The following is a 21,948-nucleotide window of genomic DNA, read 5'->3' on the forward strand; positions in this document are numbered from 1 at the left end:
GCAGAATTTCATTTGAGGATTTTATCGGTTATAGTGCACCTATGAGAAAATTTATAGTTTTTGTATTTTGGTTTTTCCCAGATCATAGTTTCTGTTTCATGAATATGGCCAATTTTGGGTGGATAAATGAATAAAAGAGCAATTCTACTAATGAAATTAGGTTTCCCATACAACCTTCAGTTTAATACGTTGTGTAGGATTATGCATACCACATTTTGCTCTGAAGTGTATCTTTTACCATTTCATATTTGGAGCATTCTAGCATGACCATATATTTGGATTGGGCTAACTCTGATTTAGGGCTAGAACCATGATGTATGTGCCAATGTAAATTCTGTGTTTCATCAGAAAGTCACACCATTTGGCAGGTTCATACCATGCCATGGCTTTTTTCCACACACTGCAAGTTTATACATTTTTAGTTATTCAAGACCATATGCACAACATGTTGTATACCAAACCTTCAATATGGAATATTGTGCAGACCCAAATAGCCTCTAGGTCAAACAGGACAGGATTGTTTAACACTTTGATCGTTTAATGTTTTTTTTATGGGGCGACATAGCTCAGGAGGTAAGAGCGTTTTTGTCTGGCAGTCGGAGGGTTGCCGGTTTGATCCCTGAGCCGGACACCTAACCCCTAATTGCTCCCAACAAGCAAGTCGGATAATAAGCCATCTACCATCACCCTAATAAGCCATCTACCGTCATCCTAATAAGCCATCTACCGTCGCCCTAATAAGCCATCTACCGCCACCCTAATAAGCCATCTACCGTCACCCTAATGAGCCATCTACCGTCACCCTAATGAGCCATCTACCGTCGCTCTAATAAGCCATCTACCGTCACCCTAATGAGCCATCTACCGTCACCCTAATAAGCCATCTACCGTCACCCTAATAAGCCATCTACTGTCACCCTAATAAGCCATCTACCGTCACCCTAATGAGCCATCTACCGTCACCCTAATAAGCCATCTACCGTCACCCTAATAAGCCATCTACCGTCACCCGAATAAGCCATAGCCATCACCCTAATGAGCGATCTACCACTGCGAAGTTTATTAAAAGGCAAAAATTCCCAAACACAGAAAGAGAAATAATAAAACCAGAAATTGCTAAAAATATAATATGAAGAATAAAAATGACATTAAAAAAACAAAAGCCATTAAATTACCCAGGTTCATGTTTTTGGTATAAAGAGTGCAATCCTAATGTTATCTGTAATAGGGCTATTCATCTGGCAGCCTGGGCATAAAATGCAACCTACCACTGATGCACTCTTGGGCCTCCAAAATAAAGCCTTTTTATAAGGCATCTACTGTTATCACACATGTACAATAAAATCTTATTCATACACTATTTTAAAAGTACATGTTAATGAGACAAATACTACATACGATATGACAAAAATATCATCACAATTTTTTTCAGGAATGATCACGATCCACGATATGATCACGATTCTTTTTCATGTTGGTTTTTAAGACTATTTTGCAAGTTAATGAACAGTGCAATCAAACTAATATCCCTATTTAAGAAAATATTGCCCTTCAAGGAAACAAAACCTAAGGGCAGAGCAACTGATAGAATGTGTAGTTTCACTGCAGCCCGATACTCCCGATCTCACTGGAAAGGCAGATTGTGAACGATTAAAATGTCTCCACAATCTAATATCGTCATACCGTCCACCCCTACTGCTGCTCCACTCAGTCACACAGAGAACACAGTATGTGAATGCTGGGCGTTGCTATAGCCTCTGGACACCAGACTCACTGTCATGAGGTGAGAGAAGACCTCGTCTCCCACAGTTTTTACTGAGCCTGGGATACCCTGCATTCCCCTCAATGTGGCAATGACTCCCTCCTCAGGAGAAACCAGTTGAGCCTCCTCAGCATGACTGGATTGTTATATGGCAGCAGTGTTTAGGAGTTCCTCACCATTATATAGAAGAAGATGATATACTTTATTGAACCCCATGGGGTAATTTTTCCTCTGCATTTGACCCATCCTTAGTTACCTAGGATCAGTGGGCAGCTGCCTCTCTGTGCTGTGCCTGGGGACCAACTCCAGTTCTGAGGCCTTGGTCAAGGGCACCTGCAGGAGCGCACCTAACATGCATGTCTTTGAGTACCCGGAGTAAACCCACGCGAACACAGGAAGAACATGAAAACTCCGCACAGAAAGACTCCAACCCGAGATTCGAACCCACGACCTTCCTGCTGTGAGGCGACAGCGCTAACCACTTGCTGTGAGGCGACAGTGCTAACCACTATGCCACCGTGCCCGCCCTACAACAATGTTGCATCGCATGAGCTGTCTGTCTATCTGTCCATCTGTCTCTCATTTACATTTCAGGCATTTCACAGACACTCTACAACCTTGAACCAACAGCCTTGGAGCAAAATGTTATACTGCACTGCCACCAACACTTACACACACACAAATGCATGTATGCATGAATGCGCACAAGCATGCATGCACGAACACGCGCACACACACAGTCTCAAGGGTTTTATTTCACTGGGAACAGAACAGCCAATATTCCTCTGTCAGCTACCCATCACACACAAATCCCCCAGCATGTCTCGCACCTACCGTCCCAGTAGATGCTGTCGTCTGTGACGGTGATGTGGGCGTGGCCGAGAGAGATAATATGCTGCAGCTGCTCCTCAGGGCGGAGGATCACTACCCCATCCTGGCTGGAAACATCAAAGCTTTCAAAAGTGATCTTGGTTTTTGTTTTCCTCTCGCTGTCTTCAAACGAGATCAGCTGCACCTCCGCTTTTGGCCAGAACTTACTCAGTAAGTTCTGCAGCTGGTAAAAAGGAAATGGAAACCAAAAAGAAAATTGTAAAGCTGGTCCGTCTATCATGCACAGTTGGCACAGGCTGACTGCAGGTGCCCAGGTGACTAACAGAGGCCTGTCCCAAGTGAAGAAGTGAGAGGAGGATAGTCTCGCTCGTACAAACCACAGCAGGGGTGCACAAGGGCCCGTCCATTTCAGGATTTTAGGCAAACTTTAGCCTGATCAAATCTTAATCTGAGATTTGTAAAAACACCAGCAGTGATTATCAAAAGTGATTGTTTTCAATTTTGTTGAAGGTGATAAAAGTTCAACTAAAATAATGCTGTGAAAACATGTACTACAAAACGCTATAAACAGAACGGTGCGATGAGCGGCAATGACTGCTAGGACCCGGGAACAGGACCCACCTTGCTTTTAATAATGCCCTCCAGCAGGACTCGAGCTTCTGCCCTCGGATCCTCCAGCGATGGCGGCATTGTCCATGGCACAACAAGGAACATTTCATGGCTGGGGAGGTGAACCTGCAGTCCTACAGTTGGGGGGTTAGGGGCACAAACACTGATGTAAAAATGTGTCTGAATGAAAGCTTTCTGCAACCAGCCCATGTTACCAGCCTTCAGGACACAGACCTATCGTGGGCCTGACCAGAGTCCGTGGTTATGAATAAATGTAAAATCTTTGCACCTGTGTATGCAACCACATGCGCAAGCCTTTAATAAGATAATTCAGGCCAACATCAAAACAAAGAGGCGTTCTGTCATTACCAGCCTGCTTTAACACTGACCGAGTCAGTACCAGCCTGCTTTAACACTGACCGAGTCAGTACCAGCCTGCTTTAACACTGACCGAGTCAGTACCAGCCTGCTTTAACACTGACCAAGGAGGTCTGTCAGTACCAGCCTGCTTTAACACTGACTGAGGCGGTTTGTCAGTACCAGCCTGCTTTAACACTGACCGAGTCAGTACCAGCCTGCTTTAACACTGACCGAGGCGATCTGTTGTTTGGTCTGCAGAGTCAACAACTCTGGGTAGCAGGATGTCTCCAGGGGCATCGTTGGGGGCACTGCCAGGGACTTCCTCTGGGATGAAGTAGAGCACAGCTGGAGCTCCACGCTCGCCACCCTCGCACTCTGGCACCACCTCCAGGTCATACGAGGAGCCAGGCCTCAGGCCCGGCAGAGGCAGGGGGGGGGCCTGCCTCCCCGTCCGGACGCTCGGGCCACCCCTCTCAGAGAGGCGGTACAAGAAGGCTACGCCCACCCCAGACCTGCCGCTCCACAGGGCTGTCGAGTCCTTCTGCCTAAATCTGAGATCCAACACTTCACCAGGGCCTGTGGGCAGAGCAAACCAGCAAACATTCATCAGGGCCTCCCCAACACTTCACCAGAGCGCCTTCCTAAATGACTTTGGGCTTATCCTGGCCTAACCCAAGCTTGGAGTTGGTTGCTAAAGGGCGCAGAACGGTGTGGGGTGGAATATGACGGTGCCTCACCGAAGACAAAGGGCACGTGGAAAGACCAAAATATTTTTCCAACCTGCAGTTTACCAACAAAAAAATTTGGATAAATGGAGAAAAAGTGCAAGTTCAACAAAATGTTCAGTTTTCATCTAGAACAGTTCATGAGCAATAAACATTTTACATTATTTATTTAAACATTCATTGCGCCAAATTCCAAAAATATTCGAGACAAGCATTAATGAGTTTGAAATAGACAATTCTTCTGTTCTTCTGTGAGACTGACAAATTTACATCTCTCTCCAATAAGAGTCAACAAGTGTTTGATCAATAGATAATTAAGCCCACCATAGAAGTGCATTCACCCACAAGTGTAGGTTTTCCACCCATTCAACCTACTGATGTGGTGTGGCTATTTGTCACACCACTATCTGCCATTTGCACCTCTGAACTGATAAAGCAGAGGAAGTCAGCTGGACCATAATTATCACCTGTTAAATCACTGGATTCAGATGCCCATCAGATCTCTATTATCACCTGTCAAATCACTGGATTCCGATGTCCATCAACCACTATTATCACCTGTCAAATCACTGGATTCAGATGTCCATCAGACCCCTATTATCACCTGTCAAATCGTTGGATTCAGATGATCATCCTTTTCATAAAGTTGACTGTTTGTAGCTCATTTTTGAACAGACCTCTCCCCCTCACAGCCTAACCCCTCCCCCACACAGCCAGGCCCCTCCCCCACATAGTCAATCCCCTCTGCAAAACAGCCAGTCCCCTCCCCAACACAGCCAGACCCCCCCCCCCAATACAGATAGCCCCACCCCCCAATGCTATTGGCCCACCTGTTTTTGTCTGGATGGTGCTAACGCTCATGACCGTGCTGTCCCCACACAGGGCTTCCACCCTGCAGCTGTACTGGTGGCAGGGAAGCAGGCCTGTCACTGTGTGCCAGGTGAAGAGCGTGGAGCTCTGGAGCTCCCCCTGGTGGTACACCTTAAAGCTGGAGATGGAGGAGATGTTCTGCACGGACCAGCTCACCGTATAGTTGCGGGAGCCAAAGGAGGACTGGTGTAGGTTTATGATTTCAGAGTTTGCTAGGGGACAAAAAATAAACAAAACTCGTTCATCAGGCAAAGCTTTCAAACAGTAATATCCAAGACAATATTAGCATTCCCCTGTTAGATGTGTTGGAAGTGATGAAGTCGATTCACTGTTCAAAATTAGAGGAGAGATTGACACACAAACTCTTAATCCAGCACATCCCATCATGTGCCAGGTCATGCGCCAGGGACACACTTAACAAAATCACATGATTTCCTTTGGCAGGAGCTTGGTAATCCTGCACTGACAGCAACATCTAGTGAAAAATCCAAGAAACCTACAAGTACATTAATTAAGTTGACAGGAAAACCATAGAGGTTTTTTCCACTAGCCTCTACCCTGGGGCTAGATAAAAGTATGCATCAATGTAGGACTGCACCATACATCTAACTGCAGTTTTTAAAGCGTATTAAGACTAACTGCGGGATTGTAGTGTATTGGCCTCTTTTTCTTTATTCCGTTCGCTCCGGCATTATTTACTCAGTAAGTGCTGAATGTGCTGTGGTATCTGCAGCTTCCCATGCCAGATTACCCTGTCTCTGGACCGGACATTTAAGCATTCTATAGGCAGATATATAATGTATATATTCTATAGGCAGATGTGACAGCCTTGCCGTGTGGAGATAGGCTTGCTTCCTTACTTAGCAATGTCCATGAGTAAGTCAAACCTATGCTGATTTGGAATCAGGAGATGAATCATCAAAATGTGTGTATTTAAAATATGTTGCAAACCACCACTCCAATCCCACACAGTTCAGTTAAGCTGTGCCATTGTTGTGAATGATGGACTTGTGTGTTATTTTTCTTTCTTTTCCACGGGAGCAACACAGAGAGATTTTACTTTAGTGAACGGGGATCACTGGTATTGTATGATCTTCTTTGGTTTAATTTTGTTTAATAAAACGTGATACTGTTGTCATAATTTATCAGTTGTAGCATAGATCATTTAAGCTAGCCAGCTACAGGTTTAATAGGAAATAAAAACTGGCCAATGTAGCTGCACCACACCCACTGATAGTATATTCAGTATAACCCGCTGTGTTGGCAGGTGTGTTATGCACTTTACACTGTGCACTGCTCGTCTCTGGTCCTGAAAATACCAACACCATGCACCATGTCACACCATAATAGCAAAGTAAAACTGCACCACAACTACAGGAAAGGTCAATGCAACAAGAGACACACCAGTTTTTTCCAGTGAAACAGTGGCTATGATCTGCTGGCCTAAAATGTTGTGTATCTGCAAAAAAGCCCTTGCTGCACCCTATTAACAAGAAAAGACTCCAGTGGGCCAAGCACCATCAATACTGGACCAAGAAAGTTTGGTAAAAGGCATATATATATATATATATATATATTATATAATAAACAGTATATACAGCATATTTACTTGGCTCTGCAAATCTAAGCCTAACTTGCTCCTCCTTTGCCATATTTCTTACAACTTTAGTGCCAAATTCACTTACACTACAAGCCAAATGGTATTAGGCTACCTGTGGTTTAAAAAAAACGCATCGATAAGATTTCAGTCAATTTAACAATTTTACTCCTCTGCCTCCAAAAAGATTAGATAGACCTCCAATAATTTCTTTAACTGTAATTAAAGCCAAAGGAGGTTATTTTGAGAAAAGTTGTGTTTTAAAAGTTGTTTTAAGTAAAACTCATTGTTGTGTTATTGTAGGTAGAAATTGAAAATGTCTGTACTTTGGTTCGTTATTCAATAAATGTCCATAAATTAACTGAATTCCGCCCTACCTAAAGTTTTTTCTAAAAATTATTATTATTATTTTTTAAACCTGCAGATGGCCTAATACTTTTGGCCTGAACTGTATTGTACACCACACAACCAATACATGGCCAAAAGTATGTGGACACCTGACATTCAACATCTTATCCAAAATAATTGATGTTAATATGGAGTTGGCCCACCCTTTGTTGCTATAACAACTTCCACTCTTCTGGGAAGGCCCTATTCAAGATACCAGAGCACTGCTGCAGGGATTTGCACTGATTGGGCCATTAGGTCTGGCTCACAGTTGGCTTTCCAATCCCAAAGGTGTTGGATGGACTTGCAGTCAGGTTTCTGTGCAGGCCAGTCAAGTTCATCCACACCATTCTCAAACCGTTGGGAAAGCATAGAATCATCCAGAATGTGATTGTATGCTGTAGCATTAAGATTTGCTGTCACTGGGCCTAGCCCAAACCATGAAGAACAGTCCCAGAACAAGGGGTGTCCAGATACTTTTGGTCATATGGTGTGGGTGCCAGACACAGGCGCTCTGTAGCTATACCAGAGTTTCCATCGCTGAGGACCATCCTGCTGAGCGGGACGGCCGTAGACTGGCCCACAGACTGGCCACAGCTGGCCGAGACTGGCCCGTAGACTGGCACACCACCTGAAGCCCCAGCTGCACCCTGCTACAGGGAGGCAAGCTGCCCGCGGTGAACACCGGGCTGCCCAGCGTGTGTCTGAAGCTCCTCTCCTCCAGGACATGGCCAGAGCCGTCCACGTGGAAGACCGTGAGCAGGAAGGCGGTGAGGCCCGAGGCGGGGTCGCTCGGGGGGCAGTCCCATCCCACGGTCACGCTGTTGCTGTCCCAAGCGGTCACCCTGAAGTTCCTGGGCACGTCAGGATCTGGGCATTCACACAGGGAACTTAACACGGCACTCTGAGCACGCACCAGCACAGCCAAGCTTTACAATGTGATCATTCACACAAACAGGCTAACCCATGAGCCTATGCATGTTCGGCTACAGTAATTGCACAATGCTAATGAACCTGCTGGTGCTCATATGGCAATAGGGCAGTTCACAGAAGTGTGCTACTTATCAGACCTCCAAAAGAAGGGAGTCAGCAAATTAGATACAGTGCTCAGTAGCAAAATATCCTACTGGATCAGCATTATGTGAACCTTAGGTTCTCCATAATATAATGTGATCAAGTTTTGTATCGTTACAGTAGAAACCTGATAACATGGGAAACAAGTTGGTGTCTTTGGTGGTGGGGTGCTGACTAAAGATCTTGATACAAATGGGTCAGTGGCCAGCCAGATACCAAGGCTAACCCGGTGTGATAAGCTTACAGAGATAGCACAAGCAGGATCATTGATCTGTACTGTTTGGTCCTGATTGTGTCTTTATTTCATGACTTGGTGTTTTGCTTTGATCTTTTTGTATATATGGGGAAAGGTGCAATGGTTCAGGGAGACTCGTCTAAACTCGTCTCCTGCGCATATGCAAATGTGTATAGCCATTTCACCACTCACATTTTGCACCATTATCGTTATTACTGAACACACTGAACAATAAACTGCATTCATTTTAACCTGCCATTCTTCGTTGACTCTTACCACTGTGCACCTAGCAGTTTAAGGTCCTAACATACACATAGAACTGAGGATATCAGCACCTCATAGTTACTGGCCTATACACTAGTGTTGTACCTGTTCATACTCAATTGTATTTATGCAGGCTACACACGCCAGAGACATGTCTGCCTCTACCATGTTTTAGACAGCGATCAGTATAGAGGCACACTACTGGTGGAAAGCAGTTTCCTCTGGCCATGCATAACTGTTAGCACCAGAGGAAAGGTGAAAACACTATTTTGGAGTCAGATAATCAAGATAACATGAAATTAATCACATTTCAGCAAGACTACATACGTTCCTTCACCACATAGATACTTCCACTGTTTGGTTTGCGGACGGGTTTCTTACAGTTGGTGACCTCCACATGCCGTATGGAGTATCTGAGGGGTTTCTTACATGAATCTACTCACATACACCTGCTGGTGCACACACGAATCTACTGGTGCTCATATGAATCTACTTGTGCTCATATGAATCTAAAGGTTCTCTTACAAATCTACTGGTGCTCATATGAATCTACTTGTGCTCATATGAATCTAAAGGTTCTCTTACAAATCTACTGGTGCTCATATGAATCTACTTGTGCTCATATGAATCTACTGGTGCTCATATATACCTGCTGGTGCACATCTGAATCTGCTGGTTCACATATGACTCTAAAGGCTCTCTTATGAATCTCCTGGTGCTCATATAAATCTAAAGGTTCTCTTACAAATCTACTGGTGCTCATATGAATCTAAAGGTTCTCTTACAAATCTACTGGTGCTCATATGAATCTACTGTGCAAATGTACAGTACTCGGAAATGGCTATGGATAACAGTGCGGCCCATAATGCACATAATGTAGAAAGCACAAGATACTAATAACAATGGCTATTTAGCAGGGAGAATTAAGTGAACAAAATGTCACGTGGTGGATAGAAGCATGAAAATTGGTATGAAAAATACATTTTAAAGACAAGCTGAAAACAGGAACATTCTTGTTACCCATACCATTTGTGTGTGTATTGGAGTGAAATGTATGTATATAGATGGTAATTCAACAAACTTTGTGGTCAGACTGTGAAACTTAACAATAGTCAGGGTTTTGAACAGAGTCTAACATCATACACATTAGTGTCACTTAGGATGTAGGGGAGAGTCGGTATAAACGTAAGGCATAAATATAACACGGTAATTATATTTTTGTTCACTGCTGCTACAGTCGTCATTTGAGGATTGTATACGCGCAATTCAATCCTATACCGAATGATTCATGGAAAAGAAACAGCATTTATCACATGCATTTATTATAAGCACACACCAGATTAGTCTGTATAGTAGTCTTTTGCGTTAGTTTAATGCAAAATGAATAGTTTTAAATTGGCAAATTGCACATAGTGGTGTCTCTCCTGTCAGATTCTAGTTCCTCATTTACGAAATAGGGAAATGGACAATTATTGAAATGACTGAATTATTGAAATGAAATGAAAACATTTTCACGTGGGGAAAATTTTTTTCTTTTGAGGCATCTTTGAGAGAGACCAGCAAAGACGTGCTCAGATGAGAGACACCAGCTACAAGCAAGCGAGGGGAACGTGAAACCTGACACCATGATAGGTTGAATAAAAATAGGTATTAATTATTCAACGGTTTTTACTGACAGAGGTCAAAGTGTGCAATGATTTTAAAATGAATGTTTTGGTGACGGTCAGGTGCGAATGTCTCGCCCTCTCCTCTGACGTGCGTCTGAGCTGCTGTTTGTAGCCCTTTGTAATTTCATTGGAGCAAATTTCATCCCGCTGTCTGTGGTTGTTGCTGTTTCAATGCCATTAAAATCCTTTTTGGTCAAATATACTGGCTTGTGCAAACTTATTTTCAATTTATCCTCAATAGCACTGTATCCTACAGTGTGAATATAGTTTATTCCACTGATAATGTTTGGTGTTTGAGGGTTCAGTTGCTAAATAGCCTGCCAGAGGAGAGACCGACACATTCGCACATCCGCATTCCGTATCAGCACCTGGCTATTTTCAGGCAGTGGGGGTGTGAAGACAAGCCAAACTCCAGTAAACAATCCTAAAAAAGTTTTAGTCATTCAGTCAGATTTAGGCTGCATTCAGACAAATTTTTTAAAATTACGGTGAAAAGGTCTTTTCGATTCCCAGTTCAACCTGCTGCCAGTGTTCGATGATGCATATCCCTAGGGTGGTCAAACCTGTTTAGACAATTTTTCAGAAAAAAAAGTTTATTTTTAATCCATAATGGCATAAATGATGCACTCTTACTGGTGAACGCAGTGACCATGAGTCACAGGAGCGGGGGGGAGGGGTGGGGGTGGGGCAGAGGCACTCTTACCGGTCAGCGCGGTGAGGCACAGGCCTGGGTGGGGGGGAGGGCAGACGCACTATTACCGGTCAGCGCGGTGAGGCACAGGACTGCGGGGCCGAGCGCCATCTCCACACACGCCACGTAGCTCCGGCAGCCGTCCAGGCCAGCGAATCGGTAGTGCCCCCTGCGCGTGGTCTCGTTGCACAGGACCGCCAGGCCATCCAGGTCCGGCCGGTACAGCACCACTCTGTGCAGGGGGTTGGGGGGGACATGGGGGCTCCCTCGCCAGGAGACCAATAGCGTGGAGGCACCCCGAGACTCCGCCCTCAGTGGAAAGCGGTGGGTGTGGCCTGGGGAGAGCAGGGTGTGCTTGAGAAACTGGCATTGTAACCCAGGAGGTCATTTATGCCAAGCTGCACTACTGATGGAGCCTTCAAAGACACTAGTTTCCATAGATAAGCTATGGTTAATGAAGAACAGTAAGCCAACATCTAATATTAAGCCATAAAAAGATATTAGTAAAAAGCTAGAATTCTGGAATCCTGAAATGAGGCAATGTTCATTTAATTTGTATAGTGATCATTTCAATTACCCATATGGAAACAATTTAATTATCAGTATGTATGTAGCTATCCAATTAAACTGCTTTATACACTGATTTGGACCATTTAACAAACTGATTCTAAGCTTTGAAGTTATGTGCAAAAAGCCCCATGTATTTGGCACAGAAATTAATTTAATACCCTGAAATTATATTCTTAGTAAAAATAGAAATATTCTGGTAAATTACATATTCAAAGGAAGAAGTAGTTCTGGGGCCTGATGCATAGAGTTTGCGTGGATTTAATTATATTGTACAACCATTTGCACATTTTGTACAATTTGCTTAGAAATGAAGTTTTTAATCACACATGCAGATTATATTTATAAATCACAAATATCCCTAAACTTGTACGCTCGTGAAGGAGCTTTATGACTCTACCAAGTGAACACCCTCAATTTCCTTATATGGGGGCATCATTTCACCATTTAAATCTCTTGGAAATAGCAGTAAAACTGCTAAATTTTAATTGTAGTAAAACATAGAGGAACATACTGGCAGAAAAGTGAATAAAAAAAAGAATTTTCAGAATGTTAGATTTAAATGCTGTTGCAATGAAAACAATTTGGAATGTGTTAAAATTTTCAGATCTTTGAAAACCTTATCTGGTCAAGTTCAGTTTCTGTTGATGTCCATAAGTGTAAAGAGAGAGGCATACCAAGTGCAATGATAAAGTCCTCCTTTTGGTAGAGATAATGAGTGTCGTTTTCACAGGGAAACACTTCATTTGGCTGGAATGCCTTGAGAGCTTCCTGTTGTGAAAGAGAAATTGAAGATTCCCAATTAGCCATTCTAATGGAGAATTTAGGGGTCCGATTAACCACATTATCAACTCGCTTCTGTTGGACTGCAAAAGGGAAAACAGGCAGTTGAGAAAAGTGACGACAGCACTAAACTTTTCAGTTTTACTTTTCAATAGTTTCCATGTTTATTCAAACATCTTGAGCGGAGAAATTTGAAATGGCTCCAATTCAAAAGCACAAACCATGAGAGGGTCCACAGTGCTAAACATTCTGGTTTCTCCTGTGTCAAAATAAAGCCCCACATTCACCAGCTGAGATCTGGTGACTGCAAAGGCCATACCATATGATTCACATCATTTTCATACTCATCAAACCGTTCAGTGACCCCTCGAGCTCGGTGGATGGGGACACTGTCATCCTGGAAGAGACCTCTCCCATCAGGATGGAAATGACTCATCATAGGATAAAGGTGATCCCTCAAAATAACTTTGTATTGATTTGCAGTGATCGTTCCCTCTTAGGGGACAAGCGGACCCAGACCATACCATGAAATTGCGCCCCACAGCATAACAGAGCCACTGGACACCCTCATTGTAGGGGTCATGCATACAAGCCTGTACTGTTTTCTTGGCATACCCCACACACGCACTCGCCCACTTGTGGAGAATGTAACAAGGCAGCAGCACCCTACCTGGGAATTTAACCAGTAACCTTTGGGTTGCAAGTCCAGTTTCCATCTTTATAGAAGTAGTTGTTCAAATTAAGTGGCCTGCAGCATAATTTCAGAGAGCCATCAATCTGTCACAAGACCGAGGCAATGGACCATATTTTGGAAAACATATGTCTAGCAGTTTCTATTATTGACCATGACAACAGTCATCAGCTAGATTGAAACATCAGTAACACTCACCCCACTTCCGCTGGGGGGGAGATACGCAGTTCTGTGCGCACTGCTCACATTGATGGAATCTGATGAGAAAAGCATGTACAGCATTGGATCCATCTACATCCCCCCCGTCAGCAACAATGTTGGAGACATTGTCGGACCCGGAGGAAGTTTGTAAGCAGGAATTGGAGGACTGCCGTGTCAATCATACATTTGTAAACGGTTAATTAGCTTCGAATTACAATTAATGACCATGTCCGTTTCTGTAATTATATGTTTAACAAAAAATTATGTTCTTGAAACGGAAAGAGATTGGCCAAAAAATACGCGGATCGTACATGGACCTAAAGAGCATCGCCAAAACAGCAATACACTTATAAATCCAATTTACAATTATGGATTTCCGTTTTCTTCTCCAATTCAACTTAGAAGGATTGAAGTCTTAAAATCGAATAACCAACGTCAAAGTCACAAACGTGTGAACAACTGAATTTCACACTTACCGGAAACAACTGAAAAGTTCCACACGTGGGAGATTCCTTCATATTCCGCGCGTAATGTATGTACATCCAGTGTCGTTACCATCACTGACACAATTTTGCCTTTACTTCCTATGGGTGTAAGTTCATTGCTGTCCAGCCATATCTTGGTATCTGGTCTGGTAAGGATTGAGAACAATGTCACCGTACAAACAACGAGGTGCATAGGTTTCAAGTAAATGTGCTTTGAGAAGTTATGAACCAAAGGTTCTGATATTCTGAATTTAGTACCTCTTCGCGGAGGCGCTGACGTTTAGAACCCAACAGACAGAGAAGACAGGACTGCTGCAGCTTCCTGAAAATGGCAAAGTTGGACGTATTCGTGTGACTATACATTCAGGTCTATAGGCCTAACTGAATGGACACACCCATTAATGAATTTTAAAAACAAAAGGTGAACGTTACCTATAGGCTACACATGCATAAGGCCATTCAAGCCATAGCAATTTAAAGCCAAAACGACATTTCCCTTGCGCGTTACCAACACCAGCTGATTCACTCCACTACAGCTGTAAATTAAAATCTCATAAAAAACACGTTTTCAACGTACAAAAATGCCAAGTTACTAAAAAGTATTGATATCAAAATGACGCCAAGTTACGATACTACAAACAATATAGGCTATCTTGCCTCACCGAAATGACATAAGATGTATCTCAAAGCAATGCTACCCAATATTTCCTCAGTTCTTTCAAGTCACTTGGCCCTGTGTATAAGCATGCACTACATGAACAGGCCAAATATATGTGTGGATGGCTCTCTCACAGTCAAGATTGATTGAATAGGTGTGTGTATGTCCAATTTGTATTGGTATGTAGGCCTATGTATTTCGCTGCCCAGGCTTTCTGTTGCGTGAATGATAGTATGTTTCTTGGTACAAGTGTGTTCGTGAATGTGAATGTAAGATGCTGCCAGGGAAATGTCCCCATGCGGATAAAGAGGTTCTCTATGTATGTATGTACAATATGTGTTTTACATGCAGTATTTATTGTACGTAGCAAATATACAATAACTTGCACATGTACTCAAATTCAGTTCAGAAGCAAGTATAAACATGTTTTCTGGAGAAATGTGCTTCCTGTCGTTGCTCAGCAGCAGTTCTGTACATTAATTAATTTATACATTAATTTCAATGTACAATGTTCAATGTGTTCCATGAGGCAATTCGAAATATTTGTCTCTTTGATCTGACAGAAAGTTTGCATGACATTGTGAAATGGTAAGATTAGAAAACACAGGGCCAAGTGACTTGAAAGAACTGAGGAAATATTGGGTAGCATTGCTTTGAGATACATCTTATGTCATTTCGGTGAGGCAAGATAGCCTATATTGTTTGTAGTATCGTAACTTGGCGTCATTTTGATATCAATACTTTTAGTAACTTGGCATTTTTGTACGTTGAAAACGTGTTTTTTATGAGATATCAGTTCTTTTTGCAAAGCGTTTTATTATGAGAGTGAGAAATGCGACCCTGCAAGAAACGGTTGTGGATTATGGCTATCGTTGTGTGAATCTGTACAGCCTGATGAGCGTGTACCGTTCAGCAGTTTCGGTTTGCTATATATGTAAAACAGTGGCTGTGAGATAGGATGCAGTGGCGTAAGCGTAAACGCATCAGAAACGCAGATGGAATATGGTATGTACTCACGGATTTGACGTCCATCCAACGAGCCTTGACTGACAAAATAATCAACACGCCCGTAGAATTATAACTCCCTAGGTCGCAACTTGTGTAGCCTTCTGTCCTGCTCCGTTGTCTGTTATTTCGTGGAGATGCACTATTAGTGTTTGTAAGGTTTATCCTTCTGTCCTGCTCCATTGTCTGTTATTTCGTGGAGATGCACTTTTAGTGTTTGTAAGGTTTATAAGGCATTTTGATAGGCTAATCTGCAGGTAGGAATCCTCTTCGCCGTTTTGCTAAACTAGAACCGGAAAACATGATAGTGGAGAATAGGAGCAGACGCATATGTCCCAGCAGGCTTTGCATATGAGAGAATAACAACAGTGCGAGAGAAATTAAAATGAAATTACGAAATTCCGTAGTTGAAACAATATGTTTTTAGCAGAATGGGCATGTAGGTGAAGGTTGACATGATCACGGAGTATAGTGCGAAGTAAATGGAGTGACCATGAGCGAGTTGATATTCCTTATCAAATGGTATATATAACAGTCGGTATTGAACATTGGTTGATGAAGTGGAGGGTCAAATAACATTGCACACATTATTTACCGGTAATGTAATCTATTGCACGAATGTGTTTTTCTCATGTTCAGTGCTAGTAGTTATACTTATGAGTGAATCATGATTTTAAATGTAATGTTTTAATGCGGAGTTGCAAAACGTACATACGTAGTAATTGGGTGTAGCCTATGTGGCTAGATAGAGAACACGGCGAGGTAACATGAGCCGCGTTTCCACCGCAGGAACTATACCCCGGAACTAGGAACCTTTTGAGGAACTCAGTGCGTTTCCACCGCAGGAACTAGGGTCTAAATTTAGTTCTGGGGGCTTTGTTTTACCCCCCAAAACGTTCCTGCTCGGGGGGTAGTACTTTCCGAAAGTACAGGAACCTTTTGGGTGGAGCTTGCAGCGCTGAACATTTCTGATTGGTCGAGTACTCGTAGCATTTGTGTTGTATTTATTTTCCGCCATTACCCGCCATGTTTGAAAATATGCAGCGGCAAACCAATTTATTTTCATAATAACTTCAAATCAAACTTGTATGTTATGCGGCGCAGTAGCCTACTTTTGGTTATAGCCTATCAACGTCTTGGAATTATAACGTGTGCTCTTCTGTTCTTTTCTTGCTTTAGTTTTCGTTTTATAAAATGCTAAGCATTCGTGCTGGGACAGCATATTACGTAGGCTACCAAAACATTCAAACGGATTAATTCGGTTGCTGAATATTTTCTTCCGGATTTTCTTTGTTAGCCCGTTGTAATTGACTCAAAACGTTTGATACAGTTATGTGAGGTATGCGGTAATTCTGCATAATTAACATTGGTGATACAGTACAAGCAAACTGGAAATCACCTTCCGCACTTTTTATCCGGGTAAAATAACAGGTTAATTCTAGTAATCTTCCCTTTAGCTTTTTCAGACTGTCGTAATTTTACTGCCATTTTTCAATTCCACGAAAAGACCAGGAAGACTGGACTCATTTGGTGCATGGTTCGCATCTGGAGGGCACACATCGCTGCTCGGCTAGCAGTAACTTCGAAGGAAAGCAAACGGTGGCTGTACCACTACTGATTTACATTTTCACGCAAGTCCGAGTTTTCGTTCTATTCTTGTCATTTTGCGATTAGCCTATATGGAATTGACGACGAGAAAGTAATAAAACAGCAAATTGTTTACAACGTGTGCATGTTTTCTGCTGTTAATGAATGTGTTTGAGAAGATATATGAAAATCAATAAATACAAAAGTAACCATATATAGTCATTGTTGGTAACCCGTTGTATATAAGTGGAATAAACCCCTCCGGGCTGTCCCGGTTATTAGAAAATAATGTAGGCTACTTCGGTGGTAGTATGGGGTTACAGAAGAAATCATATGACAGATGGACCGACGACAACGTCAGTGGGCTAATTTGCCTAATCTTCGCGGTACTTTAGACCCCGGTGGAAACGCAGACAACCATTGGCTGAAGGAACCTTTTAGTTCCTGGTAAAGTAGTTCCTGGGACTGAAAGTTCCGGGTAATTTTGGTGGAAACGCGGCTATGAATGTAGAAACGTGGCGTTTGCTGATATTAAGGTTTTGTACGGCCAAGTGAAGAAATATAGTTAGTAGAAATGGCACAGTGGTGAACCGGTGTAACTTTTAAATAAAAGGAATACATTTGCGTCATGAAATGCATATGGGTGGCCGTGAGTGAGGTTTACCAGTCTGTGACTTCAGCCGCGTTTCCACCAAAATTACCCGGAACTTTCAGTCCCAGGAACTACTTTACCAGGAACTAAAAGGTTCCTTCAGCCAATGGTTGTCTGCGTTTCCACCGGGGTCTAAAGTACCGCGAAGATTAGGCAAATCCCACTGACGTTGTCGTCGGTCTATCTGTAATATGATTTCTTCTGTGACCCCATACTACCACCGAAGTAGCCTACATTATTTTCTAATAACCGGGACAGCCCGGAGGGGTTTATTCCACATACGGGTTACCAACAATGACTATATATGGTTACTTTTGTATTTATTGATTTTCATATATCCTCTCAAACACATTCATTAACAGCAGAAAACATGCATACGTTGTAAACAATTTGCTGTTTTATTACTTTTTCGTCGTCAATTCCATATAGGCTAATGGCAAAATCACAAGAATAGAATGAAAACTCGGACTTGCGTGAAAATGTAAATTAGTAGTGGTACAGCCACCGTTTGCTTTCCTTCGAAGTTACTGCTAGCCGAGCAGCGAAGTGTGCCCTCCAGATGCGAACCATGCACCATAAATGAGTCCATAGTCTTCCTGGTCTTTTCGTGGAATTGAAAAATGGCAGTAAACTTGAGTAAAATTACGGCAGTCTGAAAAAGCTAAAGGGAAGATTACTAGAATTAACCTGTTATTTTACCCGGATAAAAAGTGCGGAAGGTGATTTCCAGTTTACTTGTACTGTATCACCAATGTTAATTATGCAGAACTACCGCATACCTCACATAACTGTATCAAACGTTTTGAGTCAATTACAACGGGCTAACAAAGAAAATCCGGAAGAAAATATTCAGCAACCGAATTAATCCGTTTGAATGTTTTGGTAGCCTACGTAATATGCTGTCCCAGCACGAATGCTTAGCATTTTATAAAACGAATACTAAAGCAAGAAAAGAACAGAATTCTTTATATATATTCGTTATAATTCCAAGACGTTGACAGGCTATAACCAAAAGTAGGCTACTGCGCCGCATAACATACAAGTTTGATTTGAAGTTATTATGAAAATAAATTGGTTTGCCGCTGCATATTTTCAAACATGGCGGGTAATGGCGGAAAATAAATACAACACAAATGCTACGAGTACTCGACCAATCAGAAATGTTCAGCGCTGCAAGCTCCACCCAAAAGGTTCCTGTACTTTCGGAAAGTACTACCCCCCGAGCAGGAACGTTTTGGGGGGTAAAACAAAGCCCCCAGAACTAAATTTAGACCCTAGTTCCTGCGGTGGAAACGCACTGAGTTCCTCAAAAGGTTCCTAGTTCCGGGGTATAGTTCCTGCGGTGGAAACGCGGCTTTCGTTAGCTAATGCCATAGCTATGCAATGCGTGAAATATCATTAGCGAACCTGCCGGTAGTTTTAAAGAAGAACACAAGCCAGTAAGCACAGAAGAGCTTCCGTTGAATCCATATGGCTTAGCAATATTATAGCCGGTCAATAACTGAACGTACAGACGGTAAGTCATAATGCATATATCTTAGCAATATTGTAGCCGGTTAATAACTGAACGGTCAACGGCGGGTAGATATGGTGCAAAAGCAATAATTAAGAAGTAGTAGACAATTATTAGTGAGGGTCGAAGCAAGTTAAAGAAACGGGTTCCAAGCTGAGCTTGAACATGCGACCCAGTGTTCCCAAGCCTGTAACCTTACCCACTAGGCCACAGACGGATTAGCTGTTCAACCTGCGGAGTTGCGGAATGTACATAAGTACTAATTGTTTGTAGCGTATGTGGGTAGATAGAGAACAGGGCGAGGTAACAGGAATGTAGAAACGTGGCGTTTGCTGATATTAAGGTTTTGTACGGTAGCCAAGTGAAGAAATATAGTTAGTAGAAATGGCACAGTGGTGAACTGGTGTAACTTTTAAATAAAAGGAATACATTTGCGTCATGAAATGCACATGGGTGGCCGTGAGTGAGTGAGGTTTACCAGTCTGTGACTTCGTTAGCTAATGCCATAGCTATGCAATGCGTGAAATATCATTAGCGAACCTGCCGGTGGTTTTAAAGAAGAACACAAGCCAGTAAGCACAGAAGAGCTTCCGTTGAATCCATATGGCTTAGCAATATTGTAGCCGGTTAATAACTGAACGTACAGACGGTAAGTCATAATGCATATATCTTAGCAATATTGAACGGTCAACGGCGGGTAGATATGGTGCAAAAGCAATAATTAAGAAGTAGTAGACAATTATTAGTGAGGGTCGAAGCAAGTTAAAGAAACGGGTTCCAAGCTGAGTTTGAACATGCGACCCAGTGTTCCCAAGCCTGTAAACGTGGCGTTTGCTGATATTAAGGTTTTGTACGGTAGCCAAGTGAAGAAATATAGTTAATAGAAATGGCACAGTGGTGAACTGGTGTAACTTTTTAATGAAAGGAATACATTTGCCGTGACTTCGTTAGCTAATGCCATGCAATGCGTGAAATATCATTAGCAAACCTGCCGGTGGTTTTAAAGAACACAGGCCAGTAAGCACAGAAGAGCTCCCGTTGAATCCATGTGGCTTAGCAATATTGTAGCCGGTTAATAACTGAACGGTGAACGGCGGGTAAATATGGTGCAAAAGCAATAATTGATAAGTAGGCTAGTAGACAATTATTAGTGAGGGTTGAAGCAGGTTAAAGAAACGTGTTCTAAGCTGGGCTTGCACCTAAGACCCCATGTTCCCAAGACTGTAACCTTACCCACTAGGCCACAGGCGGACTAGCTGTTTGAACGGGAAATGTTTCAGAATAAAAATGTATGGGTATTTTTCGTGTGTATGCGCGTTTTTGATTGGGTCGTGTAGGGCAGATTTGGCTGGTGTTAGTGAAATGTCCAATGGGGAGACATGTTGTTAGTGGGATAGGCGGCAGGAAAAATAAGAATGAGAAGAAGAAGAAGAAGAAGAAGAAGAAGAAAGAGAAGAAGAAGAAGAAGAAGGAGAAAACGCAAAATCCCCTTAGTTTGGGGCTTTATTGTGTGGACATGTGAAGTTGTTTATGAATTCTGTCTGTTGAAATGGGGTCAGAATGTACAGAATTTAATGTTTTTAAGGGCTGAGTGTCTGTGGCTGTTGTGGTTATTTCTGTGGGGAACCCTGAAAAGTGCCAAACTCTCGGTGCTGTATAGGTATGGGGGCATGCCCCCGCCAAGGCGTAACTTGGCGGGATGGCATACCTGCCATCCCAATATAATTCTAATTGTACCTCCACTGTGATTCACTGAAACGGGTTAATGTAAACGAGTCATGCAAAAATAAATAAATAAACAAACAAACAAACATGTACTCACCCAAAGAAGAAGAAAGCTGCAGTGATATCAGTAATGAGAGAATAAACGCGGAGGCAAACCTGCAAATGTACAGATGTAGATCGCATTAGTGGAGCGCGTATTACGAGGACGTATTTATTTAATATACAAACCCACAGAAAATTAGCATATGTACATTTTCAGAGAATAGTTGAACTACTGTCCCTCTGTGAGAAAGCGATATGAGCGAAACGAAACAAAACATTCAGCTGTCGAGATCATTTCGCAACACATTAGACCTACTAATACTGATATTGGGCGTATACTCTGCAAACCCTTTGATTCTAAAATCAGACCGAGTAATTAGACAATTAGCTACACCTTTCAATTAAAATATTGACCACCCTTTTCACTCAGTTAAAAAAGTAAGATGAGTGAAACGAAAATTCGTCAGAATCAACATCTGTGTTAGGTTAAATAAAAAAGCATCAGAACAATCTAACAGGACATTTTCTCTAGTTTTTCACGCAGGCCCTGTTGGTTTTTGTGGACATTAAACGCGGCAATAAATTTAGGTTATAACCCTTATTGTTTGCAAGCATCCTATTGTGTTGAAGATAGGCTAACTGGTAGGGCAACACAGAATAAACGTGTCAGGTAAATATAAAAGCAAAATAATTACAAATTATATATTGAGTCCTTTCATATGCCGTAAATCTGGCGATGTGTTTAATTGAATCGTAGGGCATGTCGCCATGTAGAATTTTTACAGATCCTTCTAACCCAAATGCGATACTGCGTGGTCAAAAGCTGAATTTTGGTCTTATCTGACCGTAACACTCAGTAGGTACCAAATGCTGTTTGGCAACTCCAGGCTTATGTTTTTATTGCCCTAATTAGAGGCTCATTTCTGGCAATCCTTCCCAAAAGCCTGTTGATATTGAGATCGCGGCT

General features: G+C 42.4%; 1 protein-coding gene across 1 annotated transcript; it reads right to left on the reverse strand.

The window, feature by feature from the left end:
- Window positions 1-2,497: 2,497 nt before the first annotated feature.
- On the reverse strand, window positions 2,498-21,684 carry LOC135245730 (uncharacterized). The gene is made up of 11 exons (XM_064319031.1): window positions 21,677-21,684; window positions 21,037-21,095; window positions 14,058-14,121; window positions 13,791-13,945; window positions 13,312-13,370; window positions 12,317-12,410; window positions 11,141-11,407; window positions 5,118-5,369; window positions 3,794-4,138; window positions 3,215-3,336; window positions 2,498-2,816 (listed from the first exon to the last, which is right to left on the reverse strand). Exons 4-11 carry the CDS (start codon window positions 13,870-13,872, stop codon window positions 2,562-2,564), a joined length of 1,476 nt encoding a protein of 491 aa, XP_064175101.1. The 5' UTR covers window positions 13,873-13,945; window positions 14,058-14,121; window positions 21,037-21,095; window positions 21,677-21,684; the 3' UTR covers window positions 2,498-2,561.
- Between the last annotated feature and the right edge of the window lie 264 nt (window positions 21,685-21,948).

The sequence above is a fragment of the Anguilla rostrata genome, chromosome 19 (genome assembly GCF_018555375.3).
Source record: "Anguilla rostrata isolate EN2019 chromosome 19, ASM1855537v3, whole genome shotgun sequence".
In the NCBI taxonomy this organism is placed as follows: domain Eukaryota; kingdom Metazoa; phylum Chordata; class Actinopteri; order Anguilliformes; family Anguillidae; genus Anguilla; species Anguilla rostrata.